Below are 16,169 nucleotides of genomic sequence, written 5' to 3' on the forward strand. Positions count from 1 at the left end.
CCGACGTGGGACTCAATCCTGGGTCTCCAGGGTCACGCCCTGGACTGAAGGAAGCACTAAACCACTGAGCCACCAGGGCTGCCCTGCACATTTCCTTTTGAGAGAAAATTTGCTTACCAGGGTTTTCTAATCTTCTTGGTTGTTATATTTTCCACGAAAAAAGAATAACTTGGAGTGGAATTTTGATTTGGTTTGTAAATGTTTTCTGATCATCCCACTGAGGCAATTTGATGTTCCCCTCTCCTAATTTTAGTTTGGATGTGGAGGCAGAGAAAAGTATGTTGGGTCTTTAGTGTCTAGTGAATAGGAGTGGGGAAAAGCTTCCCTCCATGTGCTATAGATTTGCAAGTTTTAAATTTCATGTCTGTGCCAAAGGAGATGGTGGGCAGGCTGCAGGTTGGTATGATTCAGCGACTGAATTTGTGTACCTGTTAAGATTTTAAGTCTGGGTAATTTGAGAATGGGGCAACTAGTGCCATAGACCTTCTGAAGGTCTATTGGGAGAAGAAACTTTCTTTACTGTTCAGAACACACGTTTAGAGAGTGTTTGTGCAAGCAGTATCTTGGAACATGGTTTTGGTTTTTCTTTGGTAAATGTATACTTTTCTTAACATTTTAATAACATAATAGTTATTATGTCATAATAGACATCTTTATGACAGGAATAACAGAGTTGCAAGCGAAGCTATATTATTTAAAACAAATTTGATGAAAGTAACCAATAACCTAAATAATCTTTTATTCCTTTTACTCATCTGGTTTATGTCTTTGCCTCTCAGGTACAATATTTCTTTTTATTGGTGTTTCTATCTCTTACATAAAAAGACGTTCTGAATACACATCTCATAGTGTGCAGCCCAAATTTCAGGATTGCAACTCAGGTTGAACATTGAATTCACTGAGGAGATTGGCAACACCGTGGGACCTTTAATCCTGGCCCTCTGCCAGCAGCTCGAGTCCCACGGCCCACTGTAAGAGTACCTTTGCCTTCGAGAATGTGTAAGACCACGCACATGTGCGCACCACCCTCCACTGTCGGTTAGAAAAGAAACCCGGATGTGCAGGGGCGGGGAGGAGCTGGCGTCTACCCATGAGGCACTGCGCGTAGTTATATACTTTTGCCGTGGTCTGAGGCGCTCATTCCGCGCTGGGAGTCGCCGAGGCCGCCACTGTTTTTGTGGCCGCCGCCTAGTGTCTTCGCGCTCCTCCCTTTCCTCCTCCTCTTTCTCCTCCTCCTTCGAGTCTCAGTCAGGGCGACCTGCACAGCTCGCGGTAAGTGATCCCCCGCCCCCGCCTGCTTCTCGTTGATGCAGGCAGCGGCTCCGCCACACGGCCAAGGCCTCATTGCTCTGAGGGTGGCCGCGCCGGCTCGGCTCTGAGGGGGGCAGGTTGAGGGTCTGGATGCTGGTGTGTGTTGCTAGGATCGCCCAGGGAGCGGGGGAGGGGACGAATTTGGCGGCACGGTGGCGGGTGGGCCACCATCTTGCGCCAGCCCCGGCGGGGGAGGGATCTCGAGAAGGTAGCTGCTCGGCGGCAGGGTTTGGCGGCCCGCTCAGGCCGCCCGCTCAGGCCGTGGCCGGGCGGGCCGCCGCCACCGCTGCCTCCTCACCACGCAGGGCCTATGCGTCTGTCAGTCCTCAGCTTGGTTTTGGCTCTTCTTTCTCAAGACAACTCCCTTTGGTCTTTTGTATATTTGATACCAATATTTGGCGAGACCCGCCCACCCTCAAGTCTCTTCAGTCTTAAGAGACCAGAGAAGGTTCCGAACTTTCTGGCTTCTGGGTCCCTTAGGCCCCTCCTTTCAGTACAGGTTTCCTCATCCAGGTTACTGGTCATTCAGTGCTGATACCCTTGTTCTTGGCAAAGGGACTGTGCTGCACATTGTAGAAATCGTGCTCCATTCAGTTATTGTCTAGAAGAGAAGAGCCCTAAGGAGAAACGTGGAGTTAGATACGTAATTTTCTAGCAGGGAGCTTTGCACGTTTTGCTGAGATGGAAAAAATCATTTCATTTTGAGATTTTATCCTTCCCTAGACACAGAGGAAGTTCCTCTTAAGTTATCTCAGTTTTAATGCTTTTTTAAAGGAGAAATTATAGAAGAAAATATCAAGTGTACCTAGCTTCTGCTAGCACAAGAGATCTTCATCCAAGGGATTCTCTTTGTTTGCAAAGATTTTTTTTTTTTAATCTGTGAACTTAAATTCTGCCTTTATTGTTTTCACGTTTGGACTGAATTTTGATGTCTTTTAGGGCCATTAAACATAAAATTGAAACCAAGAAATAGAGTTTCAAACTACAAAAGTCTCCTCTAAGCATTTGTGAGATGTCCTGTTTTGGGGGTTACTGTAAAAACTCAAGTTGTCTCTTAAGGAGACAGAGCTTTACTGAGCTTATGAGGGAACTGGTTTGCTTATAAGTTAGGAGTGTGTGCCCTTGGTGCTTTAACTTCGGTACAAATCCCGCTATAATTGCGTCTTTCATTTGTATATTCATTGATAAACGTTCCTTTTAATGTGAGCTGTGGAGGGTTGGTAGAACTGTTTAGAAGGTGAGGAGATAGCCTCAAGGAGAAGACTTTCCCTGAGGCCACTTGGATAGGAAATGATAGAAGCAGTTATTGAACCTAGGTCTTCTGACTCCTCCAATGCTCAGTTCACTGTTATGCCCTACTTTTCATGGGAATGAGGTGGTCAAGGAGAGTAAGCAAGGACACTCATCTAAAAAAAATACATGAGATATTTTTCAATCCCCCTTTCCTTTTTATGTTTTCATTTTTAAGGCTTCATATCTTCTCAACTTTTTCGTATTTAACTAATCCCGTTACTATTTTCAAACATATTGAAAAGTTGAATGAATAGGGATCCCTGGGTGGCGCAGCGGTTTGGCGCCTGCCTTTGGCCCAGGGCGCGATCCTGGAGACCCGGGATCGAATCCCACGTCGGGCTCCCGGTGCATGGAGCCTGCTTCTCCCTCTGCCTGTGTCTCTGCCTCTCTCTCTCTCTCTCTCTCTCTCTCTGTGACTATCATAAATAAATAAGAATTTAAAAAAAATAAAAAATATTAAAAAAAAAAAAAGAAAAGTTGAATAATAGCCCATTCTTCCATCAAAAGTAGTTATGATGTTGAAGGGCTCCAAATTTCAGCGTCCCTGTTCAACCCATTTTCCTCACTTACGTTTTCTAGTCCAATCTGGTTTTTTCAGCACAATGTTTTACTACCCAGCACCGGCTTTTTTTTTTTTTTTTTTGGTAGAAAAGGAGAGTTAAGTGGAAAGAGTATATAATTCTGTACCCCTGCTTCTCTCCCATTTGGTTTTTTTTAATTCCAGAGGACATTTAGAACCATACCAAAAAATTTTTGTTGCTGTTGTTATACTAATTGTACAGGAAAAATACTTAGATGAGAAGTGATTTTTGTGAATAGAAGGTAATACATATTTTAGTGAGAGGATATAGGAAACTTCTACTGAAAACATAGCTTGTTATTTCAAAAGTAACTTTTTGGGCAGCAGTTTAGTGCCGCCTAGCCGCCTTCAGCCCAGGGCGTGATCCTGGAGACCTGGGATCGAGTCCCATGTCAGGCTCCCTGCGTGGAGCCTGCTTCTCCCTCTGCCTGTATCTATCTATCTCTCTCTCTCTCTCTCTCTCTCTCGAATAAATAAATAAATAAATATTTTTTAAAAAGTAACTTTTCAAAGAACAGAAATATTTATGATATATTCACTCATTAAATATATAATCCTGAATAATTTTTTCTGTCCTGCTTCAGAGAAGGACTTAAAAATGTTTGGTTTTCATCAGATTTTAAATAATGACTCAGGAAGATGTGGTTTACTCAATGATTTGTATCAAAAATGTGTTTTTGATTCATTCTCTGCAAAGCAGTTTTCTTTTAAGGAGTGGTTTTATTAACTCTCACTATGTCAAGGAAAGTATTGATCACTGTATCATCTGGATAAAATGGACCATTTTTACTTTATTTTTTATATTTTAAGTCATTTCACAAATAATTTTCATAAAAATAGTGAAGTCAACTTTATTAGTTATTTAACAAGGATTGAAACATGGTTTATTTATTTGTATATATTTAGAAAAAATACATTTCAGAAACTGATAAAAATAATTCAGCTATCTTTTATTAAAACAGGTATTAAAGACATTTGCAAAAATAAATCAATGCCACTCTTATTGAATCTTTTGTTTTAGAAAATAGTTATCTTCATTAAAAATATTTTTATGAACATGTAATGGATTACTTTAAATAATACATATTGAACTTTTTTCTCATTTTCAATTTCTAATATGGTAAGTATCAATAGATCTCCATATAAACAAAAAAGCTCATTTGTGTCCTCAAGTTTTAAGACTACAAAGAAGTCCTGAGATGTCCTGAGACCACAAAGCTTGAGAACTACTGATATGGTATACTTTATTGGTAACAGTATCTTTTATAGTTCTTTATATGAACTAGAGTATTTTCTTTGTAGCGCTTACATTCATCAACTTGCATGACTTCCAGTAAAGAAGGAAAACTTGAGCAAAATAAAGCCAAGTACTGTACAATAAATTTTCTTGTGCTTTATTTGATCTTCCCAATAGTGCTACAAGGAAGATATTACTGTTTTTATGTTACAGGTAGTAAAACTAAGCTCAGAGAGGTCGATTAAACATCCTTTATGTTTGGCAATCAGAAAGTGGTAGATTGAAAATCCTGTTATTCAGCTCCTATGTCAAGTGTTTTCATTATTATACTCTACTCTTTTATTTGACATTTTCCATAGTGGGTAAGTTTAACTCCTATAAATGTGAATTAACTAATAATATTTCCTGAGGTTGCTTTAGTAATTAGTGGTTATAGAATATCTTATGAAACTTATATAAAATATTTTATTATATAATTTGGCTTTGAAAAGTCAATTATTTTAGTCTTTTCTGCAGGTTATGCTCTTTACGTATGAATTACAATAAAAACATATTCTTATAGGTAAAATCTTTACCCTGAATATGATACAAAAATTACTTTGTGGGGTACCTGGGTGACTTAGTCATTTAAGTGTCTGCCTTTGGTTCAGGTCATGATCTCAGGGGTCCTGGGATTGAGCCTCACATTGGGCTCCCTTCTCAGGGGAAAGTCCGCTTCTCCCTCTCCGTTTGCCCCTCACCCCTCACTTGTGTTCTCTCACTTGCTCTCTCTCAAATAAATAAATATTTTTAAAAATTACTTAGCAGAACGTAAATTTTATTATAGTGCTTCATCCCCAAAACTAACAAAAAATGTTTTAAAATATAAGCAATCTTTGCAGTGTTATGCTAATGAACTTAAATCATAATGTCAGCTATTTTCCACAAATAGATGAAATCTGAAAGTTGACAGAGATAAAAAATTGAAAACCTAAATAAAATAAGGGAGAATAGTTATTACAGTTATTAAAGAAATATTTTCTCAAAATATGCAAGGATTTATGTGTTCAGACTTTCAAAAAAAATTCCCACAATATAAAAACTTCTTAAACAGAAATAAGATGTGAGCCTAAGTTTTCCTTCTAAATTGTATGTGATTCGTTCCAAAAACCTGGTTTGAGAGTTTTAATTGTTTAGATACCAATGAAATTGTCTAAGGAACCAAGGTATAATCCAGTGTTTCTTGCATTTGAGTACCATACCGATTTCTCTTATTAGAAAGCATTTTCTTTTTTAAAAAAGATTTTATTTATTTATTTATTTGATAGAGAGCGAGAGAGACTCCACAAATAAGCAGAATGGCAGGCAGAGAGAGACGGGGAAGCAGGCTCTCACCTGAGCAGGGAGACTTAAGTGAATTTCGATCCCAGGACTCTGTGATCATGACCTGAGCGGAAGGCTCATCTTCCTACTTAAAATGGTTTAAATATTTCTAGATGGGTGCATGGGTGGCTCAGTCGAGTAAGCATCTGCCTTTGGCTCAGGTCATGATCCCAGGGTCCTGGGATTGAGTCCTGTGTCAGGCTCCCTGCTCCTCAGGGTGTCTGCTTCTCTCTCTGCCCTTCTTCCAACTTGTTCTCTTTCTCTCCCCCAAATAAAGTCCTTTAAAAAATTAAATATCTCGGGCAGCCCTGGTGGCTCAGCCATTTAGCGCCACCTTTGGCCCAGGGCGTGATCCTGGAGTCCCGGGATCGAGTCCCACGTCAGGCTCCCTGCATGGAGCCTGCTTCTCCCTCTGCCTGTGCCTCTGCCCTTCTCTCTCTCTCTCTCTCTGTGTGTCTTTCATGATTAAATAAATAAAAATCTTTTTAAAAGTGCAGTACCATGTTAAAAAAATTAAATATTTCTAGAACTCTTACACAATCATAAAACAAAATAATCAAAACCACAAAACCAATGCAATTGGTTTGAATTTGAATCAACTTTAATACATTGAGTATTGTATTTTGATGAAACAAAGTTACTACCTACTTGTATTGCATTTTTCATACCTATCTAAACAATGACAAGATTTTTCTATTTGAATCTTTTCAATACCATCATTTCTATATCTAACCATACTGTCATTTCTCCTTCCTTTAGTGCAATTTTATCGTTTAGATATTTTCTTCCTATATTCTTTAGTTTATTATTAGCTAGCAGCAGTAAAACTGATAGTACTTGATGAAAATGGAGTAGTAAAGACAGACAAAAACTGGACCTCTGATATGATCCAGCAATTTCCACTTCTGGGAATTTATCCGAAGGAAATGAAAATACAAACTCGAAATAATATTTGCACACCCATGTTCATTGCAGCATTGTTTACAATAGCCAAAACAATGAAACAACTAGTGTCCATCATTGGATGAATGGATAAAGAAAATTTGGTGTATAGATATAAAATGGACTATTATTCAGCCACAAAATGATGGACCTTGAGGGCTTTATGCTAAGTGAAATAAACCAACAAATACTGTATGGTCTCATTGATATGTGGACTATTTAAAATAAAAGGAACATAACGACACAGAGAACTTCTAGATACAGCTCCGGTGGTTGCCAGAGCTGGGGGTGTGGGATGGGGAGTTTGGTGAAGATAGCCAAAAGGTACAAACTTCTGTGATATGTCTTGGGGATGTAATGTATAGCATAATGACTACAGTTAATAAGACTGTATTGTATATATGAACATTTTTAGATAGCTAAAAAGTATATTGTTTTGGATAGAGCTCTCACGCTATCTGCAATATGTCTATTTACCACAGAGATCTGTTTGAAAACTATAGGGGTAATAAGCCACTGATGAGTGTGTTACTGCTCTTGAATGCAAGTACCAGAAACCTAGCTCAAGGTAAATTAAACCAAAAATAAACAATTATTCCTTCTTTTAAGAAGCTGAAAATTCTCAATAGATCATCTACTTCAAGCATGGCTAGCTTCAGGTATTTAAATGGTATTATCAGAACTTGAATATTTCCCTACCCTACCTTCTCTTCCTCTACCCCAGAATCTTATGGCTTTGGTATTTGTTGGTTTCTTTCTTAGACATTATTTCTCCACATAGTGACTCCATCACTCCCAGGGTTATATCCTACCAGCTTATTATTTTTTCATCAACTTTACTGAAAGAAAATTCACATAATAGGGGCGCCTGGGTGGCTCAAGTTGGTTAGGTATCCAACTTGATTTTGCCTCAGGTCACAATCTCAGGGTCCTGGGATCAAGCCCAGTGTTGGGCTCTGCACTTAGCAGAAGTCTGATCGAGATTCTCTCTCCCCCCATTTCTCTGCCCTCCCCATCCCGCACTCTCTCTCTCTCTAAAATAAATAAATAAATCTTTTAAAAATTCACATAACATACAATTCAACCATTTGAAGTGTACAATTTAATGGTTTTTTTTAATTTATTTTTTATTGGTGTTCAATTTACTAACATACAGAATAACCCCCAGTGCCCGTCACCCATTCACTCCCACCACCCACCCTCCTCCCCTTCTAACACCCCTAGTTCATTTCCCAGAGTTAGCAGTCTTTACATTCTGTCTCCCTTTCTGATATTTCCCACACATTTCTTCTCCCTTCCCTTATATTCCCTTTCACTATTATTTATATTCCCCAAATGAATGAGAACATATAATGTTTGTCCTTCTCCGACTGACTTACTTCACTCAGCATAATACCCTCCAGTTCCATCCACGTTGAAGCAAATGGTGGGTATTTGTCATTTCTAATAGCTGAGTAATATTCCATTGTACAAATGCAATGAAACGCCGGGACACCTGCACCCCGATGTTTAATGGTTTTAATATAGTCACAGTGCCATGTAACCATAACGACAGTCAATTTAGAACATTTCATCACTCCCAAAAGAAACCCCATATTCATTAGGAGCTACTCCCCACTTCTCCTCCAACCCTCCCAGCCCTAAGCAACCACTACTGTACTTTCTTTATGAATTTGCCATTTCTGGACATTTCATACAAATGAAGTCATAGAATACATGGTCTTTTTGATTGGCTTCTTTCACTTAATATGTTCCCAAGGTTCATCCATGTTATGGTATATATATCAATATTTTATTCTTTTTATGACTGAATATTATTCCATTGTATAGGTAGATCACATTTTGTTTATCCACTCATCAGTTAGGCATGTGGGTTGTTTCCACTTTTGGCTATTATAAATAATGCTGCTATGCACATTCCCGTGTACAAGTTTTTATATGACCATATGTTTTCAATTCTCTCTTACTTGGAGTGGAATCGCTGTGTCATATGGTAACTTGGTTTAACTTTGTAAGTGACTGCCAAAGTATTTTCCACAGTGTCTGCACCATTTCATATTCCCACCAGCAGCGTATGAGAGTTCTAATTTCTCCATATCCTTGCCAACACTTGTTATTATCTGCCTTTTTGATTATAGCCATCCTAGTAGGTATGAAATGCACATAACATACAATTTACCATTTTAACTATTTTGATCTATTAACATTTTTGAGAATTTTGTAGAATTGAACTCTTAAAAAATAGATGAATTTTAAATATATAGAAAATGAAACCGTAAAACATCTAAATAGTAATTATAATTATTTATATAAGCAGTTTCCAAAAACTGGATTATATTCCATTAGTTACTTGGAATTCATTCCCCCCCCCCAATAGGAATAGTGTATTAAATACGGGCATAGTATCTCTATCTGAGTCAATAGCTGAAGTAGAGAGTTCTTTTCTGTTCTGCCTATTTTGGTGCCAGCTCCGAGTTGCAGAAACTAGAGACCCTCTGGGGCTGCTATTATGGGAGCTCTAAGGTCCCCATTGCTTGTTTTGCTGGGTTTCTTTGACATTTCTTTGACAGGTGACTTGACCTCCAATATAATTCCTTGCATTGCCACCAAAAATCTGAAATTATGACTTGAGAGGTTTTTTCTGTGTGTGTGTGTGTGGTGATAGTTTTGGAGGGCTTGACTGCCTTATTGGATAGCACAGCTTTAGATGAAGTTACTATTCTAATGACATTTGAGGATTTCTGATTTTTTAGAGTGTTTATAAATGTACCAATTGAAGCTCTTTGGTGGCTGTTACAGGCCTCAAAATTCATCTCTGTAGTCACAGGCAGTGGATATGACTTGCTTATATAAACTACTTGTACATTTAATACTAATTTTAGGTTACTTATGCCAATAGATATTTTATGTGAGCATTTAATAAAAAAGTGTTCTACATGAATCTTCATTGGCTATGTAGTTGTGTCTCTTTAAAAAAAAATCTGTTGTTCCTGGTAGCAGTAGGCTTTTAATGCTGAGCAAGAATTGACATGTATTTATTCACTTGACATATGCATTACCTTAATTCTTGTTTAGGGAGAAATGGTAACTATTCAAATAATTGAGTTAAAGATATTTGAATAGTCAGATCTCAGAACCAGGGAAATTTACTTAAGTACAGGATTCACTTGCGATCTTGTGATAGTAATTCAAATATTCATACCTGTAACTTCTTCTGAAGTTAAAGTAGGTTTTTTTCCTTTAGTCTAATTCAGTCTAAATAGTTTGGAATTGGAAAAAGCAGCAAAGCTTGCTTTTACCAGTCTGAAAATAAACACAAATGTGAAGGCTCAGCTCTGTTTATCCTAATACTTTAGATTTCTGATGACTTTTTTTTTTTTACTTTTTTTGTTTTATAACTGAAATAGGTTTTTTTATTTGTGAGAGAGAGAGGACACACGTGCACACACACACACACACACACACACACACACACACACACAGAGGGAGCAGGGGCAGGAGCAGGAGCAGCAGACTCACCACTGAGCAGGGAGCCCAGTGAAGGACTGGATCCCAGGACCCTGGGATTCTGACCTAAGCTGAAGGAAGACACTTAATTGACTGGGCTACCCAGGCATCCCTGAAATAGTTTTTAAAAACACATTTATTTTGTTTGTAAAGAATATATGTGCATAAGAATTCAGAACACAAATTCCTGCTTTAAAGAAAGCAATTGAAAAAAATTGATAATGTTTAATATAAGTGCCTTTTTGAAAGCCCAAAGAACTATAGATATATTAGACTAAAGGCAAGGACTATGATTTATTCATCTTATTTTTTCCCCTAGAACTGAGCATATCACTTTGAGCACAGAAGACAATGAATTAATGAATTAATCTATGATGAAGTTTATGCAACTAATTTTCTCTTCCTTGTTCTCTTCCTTGCAGTTAGTGTTAATAAGAAATAAAAATATATAAACTAAAACTTTTTTGTATGTGTTTTCCTGTAATATTTATTTCTGAAATACAGAAAATAAGTAATGGTTAAAGATTAATGTCACTTTAGCATTTCAAAATTGAGATTAACTAAAACATGTAGTACAAATTAATTACTCATATTTACAAAAAGGTGCTTTTCAAAACTTATTTGTAATTTAATAATCTATCAGATTTCTTCAAGTCATAAAGACTTAATACTTTAAACATTTTATTTGCTAAATTTGCATTTACAATTAGGTTAAGTGAGTAGCATGTGTATATCAAACATATCAAACTCAAAAGGTAAGATTTTTGTAGGAGAAAATGATTAAATGTGAATACATTTAATAAATCCACTCTAACAGTAGGTATCTTTATTTTATAGCGCAGAAAACTAAGACCTAACTTGCTGTCTTCTCTTGAGTCATATGGTGAGTTTGCTGGAGATCAAAATTAGACCCAAAGATTTCTGAATCCCAAGTTTCATGTTTCAATATTTGGTGTTAAAGGAATAAAGGAACTCATAAAATTGATGGATGTTATGTGTTGGTGCCTAGGTGACTCTGCAACTTGATGGATGACGACAACGACAACCCTTCTCAGTCAAAAAGTAAGTATTGCTGCTGCAAGTGATACTAGTATGCGTGGCTTTTGTACTGATAATCTTGCTTCATGAGAATAGATGAGAGAAACAAGTATGCACATTTAAAAAATACTTAAATTTATTAAAGTAATACATGATCATAGTAAAAGAAGACAACATATAATAAAAATGTCTGTAAAGTAGAAATGAAGTGTTTCTCATCTCCAGAGGTAACTACTATTATTGGTTTGTTGTACATAATAACAAACTATTTTCTCTGCATAGACAAAAAATAAATTATTTCTAAATAAGACCATATTATATATGCTATTATGTGCCTTTAAAATTTTCTTACTCAACAATCTATCTTGAAATATTGACAGTGGTAGTACCCAGTTAAAAAAATAAGGAAGACCTATGTGTCAGACGTGGTATCAAGACTATGGCATTGACATAGATATAAATGATTTTTATATTTTTTAAAGATTTTATTTATTGATTTTTCTATTATCTGTATGTATGTGCCTTTTTTTTTAATTTGGCATTGCCTGACTGCCTAGTTTCTTAGTTCACTGATTATCATGTTAAGTGCTGATGCTTATCCAATAGACTACCAATATCCAATAGACTACCATGTATCGGAGGAGATACAAAGGAAGAAGAAAGTAATTTCTTCACTCTTACTTTGTATCTTAGTTTGGTATGAAACGTGTACAGTTAAGAAATACACATCAAGAGGGATGCCTGGGTGGCTCCGTCGGTAGAGCATCGACGCTTGATCTCAGGGTCATGAGCTCAAGCCCCATATTAGATGTGGAGCCGACTTAAAAAAAATCCACTTTAAGAAACAGTGAGCATGGGATCCCTGGGTGGCTCAGCAGTCTGGCGCCTGCCTTCGGCCCAGGGCATAATCCTGGAGTCCCGGGATCGAGTCCCACATCAGGCTTCCTGCATGGAGCCTGCTTCTCCTCTGTCTGTGTCTCTGCCCCTCTCTCTCTCTGTGTGTGTGTCTCTCATGAATAAATAAATAAAATCTTTTTTAAAAAAAGAAACAGCAGTTTGAGATCATATATAGTAAATATTGAACTGCATGGCATAGAATGCCAATGTAGTAAAAGGTGGAGCTAAAACAAGGTCTACTGGTTTATTGAGGAAGCTGTAACTGAACCAAGAGTTGGGAATTAAGATTTTGTTGAGTATTTGCTTGAGGTTCGGTTAGTATTTTATGTAACATTTTTCTCAGTCTACATTGCCACTTCTATTAGGTAGATATTGTACCCATAATAGAGTTGAAAAAACAAGATTCAAGTAATTTCTCCAGTCACACGATTAGAAATGGTGCAATGAAGATTTAAACTATTCAATTTGATGTCAAGTTCATGTTCCTTCTACTATACTTGAATAACGTGGCCAATATAAGGTAAGGAGGAAGAATGTTTTAGATAGAAGAAACACTACAAAGGAAGACTCGAGGGGGCACAATGAGGATGGTGTTTTCAAGTATTCAGAATATGCAAATGCTAAACTGTAAGTTACTCTTTTAATTATTTGACGTAGACCATTCTGTATATGTGTTTTTAAAGTTAGACAAGAGGGGCAGCCCAGGTGGCTCAGCGGTTTAGCGCCACCTTCACCCCAGGGCCTGATCCTGGAGACCCAAGATCAAGTCCCGCATCGGGCTCCCTGCATGGAGCCTGCTTCTCCCTCTGCCTGTGCCTCTGCCTCTGTCTCTCTCTTCTGTGTCTCTCATGAATAAATTTAAAAAAATAAAAATAAATAAAGTTAGACAAGAAAGTTCATAAAACTGGTTACATTTGGAAGAGTGAGAAGGTTTTTGTTTTGTTCTGTATTTTGGTAAGTAAACCACTAAACATTAAACAACATTATGCTAAGAAATGATTTTGGCATATCTATATAGATGAGGAAATTAAATTTAAAAAAAAATTAAAAGAATAGTGCCTATATGTTAAGGTGCTTGGTTTTTTCTAAAGATTTTATTTATTTGAGGTAGAGAGTGAGAGTGAAAGAAAGATCACACAGTGGGGAAGAAGGTGAGGGAGAGGGACAAGGAAAAGCAAACTCCCCACTGAGCAGGGAGCCTGACTCAGGGCTCCATCTCAGGACCCCGGGATCATGACCTGAGCTGAAGGCAGACGCTTAACTGACTGAGCCATCCAGACGCCCCAAGGTGTTTCTTTTGTAAGCCATCCCCAGATCACTATTTTCACACACTAATTTTGAGTCAAAATTAGAAATGACATTTAATCTAGTAAAATTACCTTTAGAAATGATTGCATTTAACAAATAAAGATATTATTGTCTGAAAAAAACAGATGATTATTCTCTATGCCAGAATCCCAGAGTTATTTTGTTTTGTTTTGTTATTTTTTAGTTGTTTCTCCATCCACATCTCACTCCATATATCCAGTACCACTTAATCCGTTCTCATTGCTATTATATTTAGGGGCTCCCTCAATACTTTTTTAAAAGATTTTCTTTATTTGAGGGGATCCCTGGTGGCTCATAGGTTTAGTGCCTGCCTTCGGCCTAGGGCCTGATCCTGGAGTCCTGGGATCGAGTCCCACATCAGGCTCTTGCATGGAGCCTGCTTCTCCCTCTGCCTGTGTCTCTGCTTCTCTATCTCTCTGTGTCTCTCATGAATAAATAAATAAAATATTTTAAAAAATAGGGATCCCTGGGTGGCGCAGCGATTTGGCGCCTGCCTTTGGCCCAGGGCGCGATCCTGGAGACCTGGGATCAAATCCCACATCGGGCTCCCGGTGCATGGAGCCTGCTTCTCCCTCTGCCTGTGTCTCTGCCTCTCTCTCTCTCTGTGACTATCATAAATAAATAAAAAATATATATATATTTTAAAAAATAAATAAAAGATTTTCTTTATTTGAGAGAGAGAAAGAGAACACAAGCAGGGGCAGGGACAGAGGAAGAAGCAGACTCCCAGTTGAGCAGGGAGCCCAACGCAGGGCTCTACCCCAGGACCCTGAGATCATGACCTGAGCCAAAGGCAGATGCTGAACCACCCAGGCACCCCCTCATTACTTTTTAAAAAGCATAACAATGCATGCATAGTTTTTGAAAAGAAATAATCTGAAAATTGTAAGTACATAACCAGTTTCTTGAACGGTAAGTGTGAGAGAGAGTGGTGTGCATGTGTTCTGGGCCTGTTACTCCCTATTTTTGTAAGGCATTCATTTTCAATAGTTGAACTTTTTTTCTAATAGTTATTTCCATATTTATAAAATTTTTTATTTTTATTTATTTATTTATTTATTTTTTATTTTTATTTTTTTTATTTATTTATGATAGTCACACAGAGAGAAAGAGAGAGAGGCAGAGACACAGGCAGAGGGAGAAGCAGGCTCCATGCACCAGGAGCCCGACATGGGACTCAATCCCGGGTCTCCAGGATCGTGCCCTGGGCCAAAGGCAGGTGCCAAACCGCTGTGCCACCCAGGGATCCCCATATTTATAAATTTTTAACACATTCACATACTGCTGTCTCTTAAATCAAACTTTTTTTGCCATTATCCAATAATTTTTCTCCCAAGGAACAAGATGATTTTTTTAAGATTTTATTTACTTATTCATGAGAGACACAGAGAGAGAGAGAGACAGAGACATAGGAAGAGGGAGAAGCAGACTCCCTGCAAGGAGCCCAATGTGGGACTTGATCCCAGACTCCAGGATCACACCATGAGCTGAAGGCAGATGCTCAACTGCTGAGCCACCCAGGTGTCCCGGAACAAGATGATTTTAGTCTACTGATGCTTACCCCTCCCTCCAAGCATCTCCCAAATATTGTTCACTGTTTAGTATAGTACTATGGTATTAATGTTATGGATAAATTCCCTTTTTCTCTTTCTTGTGTATACCCAGATATTTAAATTTTACATTTTTTAAGATTTGCTATTTTCTTTTATTTGTTATTGAAGTATAGTTGACTAAATATGCTAAGTTTTATTAAAATATATAGCTAAGTCTTCTTACACCCTTCTGTAGCCTCTTAACTCAATTTTCTACACGGTAAAACTGATCAGGTAATCTAACATTTTAATTTTTCGATCTTTGTGTGTGTGTGGTCTCCTGGAGACATTCCTCCTGGGAATAATGTTCTCTTGCTCTACTCTGGCTGGTTGTTATCTAGACCTATTGACTAGCTATTATCCTGGAACTTTCTCTGTATTGTGTTGAATGTTATGTTTTCTGCATTCTCTATCTTCCTCCTTCTGAAATCCCGTATTTTGGTGGATTCTTCCTAAGAAAGGGTGAATGGAGGGTAAATTTTGCATGATATTGGTGATCTTTATTTTTTTTCTTTTTTTTTAATTTTTTTATTTATTTATGATAGTCACAGAGAGAGAGAGGCAGAGACATAGGCAGAGGGAGAAGCAGGCTCCGATGTGGGATTCGATCCTCGGTCTCCAGGATCGCGCCCCGGGCCAAAGGCGGCGCCAAACCGCTGCGCCACCCAGGGATCCCTGATCTTTATTTTTGATGAAAGAATATATACCTTAAGCTTGATGAAAACCTTGGCTGGCGGATACAGAATTCTAAATTGAAAATTATTTCCACTAATACTTTTGAAAGCATTACTCATTCTCTCTCTCTCTCTCTCTCTCTCTCTCTCTGATTTTAGGATAGTTTCTGTCTCCAGCATTTTCAAATCTCATGATGTATTCTTCTGTAGATTTTTTTCTTGATTATTTTGCTGGGTTCTGGTAGGCCTTTTTAATCTGGACATTTATGTTCTTTAGACCTGGGAATTTCTTTTGTGTTTTTCCTTTGATTACATCCCCTTTCCTTTTTCTCTGTTATTTTTCTGGAACTTTTATTAGGTGAGTTGTACTGTTGAAATTGATTTCTAATAACTTCATCTACTTTGTG

At 37.7% G+C, this 16,169-nt stretch overlaps 1 protein-coding gene across 10 annotated transcripts in view; it reads left to right on the forward strand.

The window, feature by feature from the left end:
* The first annotated feature begins 1,111 nt into the window (after positions 1–1,111).
* Positions 1,112–16,169, forward strand: part of ZNF280C (zinc finger protein 280C) — an 80,069-nt gene continuing 65,011 nt past the window's right edge. For 9 of the 10 annotated variants that reach the window (XR_013374922.1, XR_013374924.1, XR_013374923.1 and 6 more), the window contains exons 1-3: positions 1,112–1,272; positions 11,070–11,115; positions 11,242–11,294. Coding sequence is in view for 2 of the 10 variants with exons in the window: in XM_077888983.1 (XP_077745109.1) it covers positions 11,258–11,294 (37 nt within the window). In the remaining 8 variants the exon portion in view is untranslated. Of the gene's footprint in view, positions 1,273–11,069; positions 11,116–11,241; positions 11,295–15,284; positions 15,323–16,169 lie in introns of all 10 variants that reach the window. The other variant, XR_013374928.1, reaches the window with a different exon arrangement.

The sequence above is a fragment of the Canis aureus genome, chromosome X (genome assembly GCF_053574225.1).
Source record: "Canis aureus isolate CA01 chromosome X, VMU_Caureus_v.1.0, whole genome shotgun sequence".
NCBI classification, from domain to species: domain Eukaryota; kingdom Metazoa; phylum Chordata; class Mammalia; order Carnivora; family Canidae; genus Canis; species Canis aureus.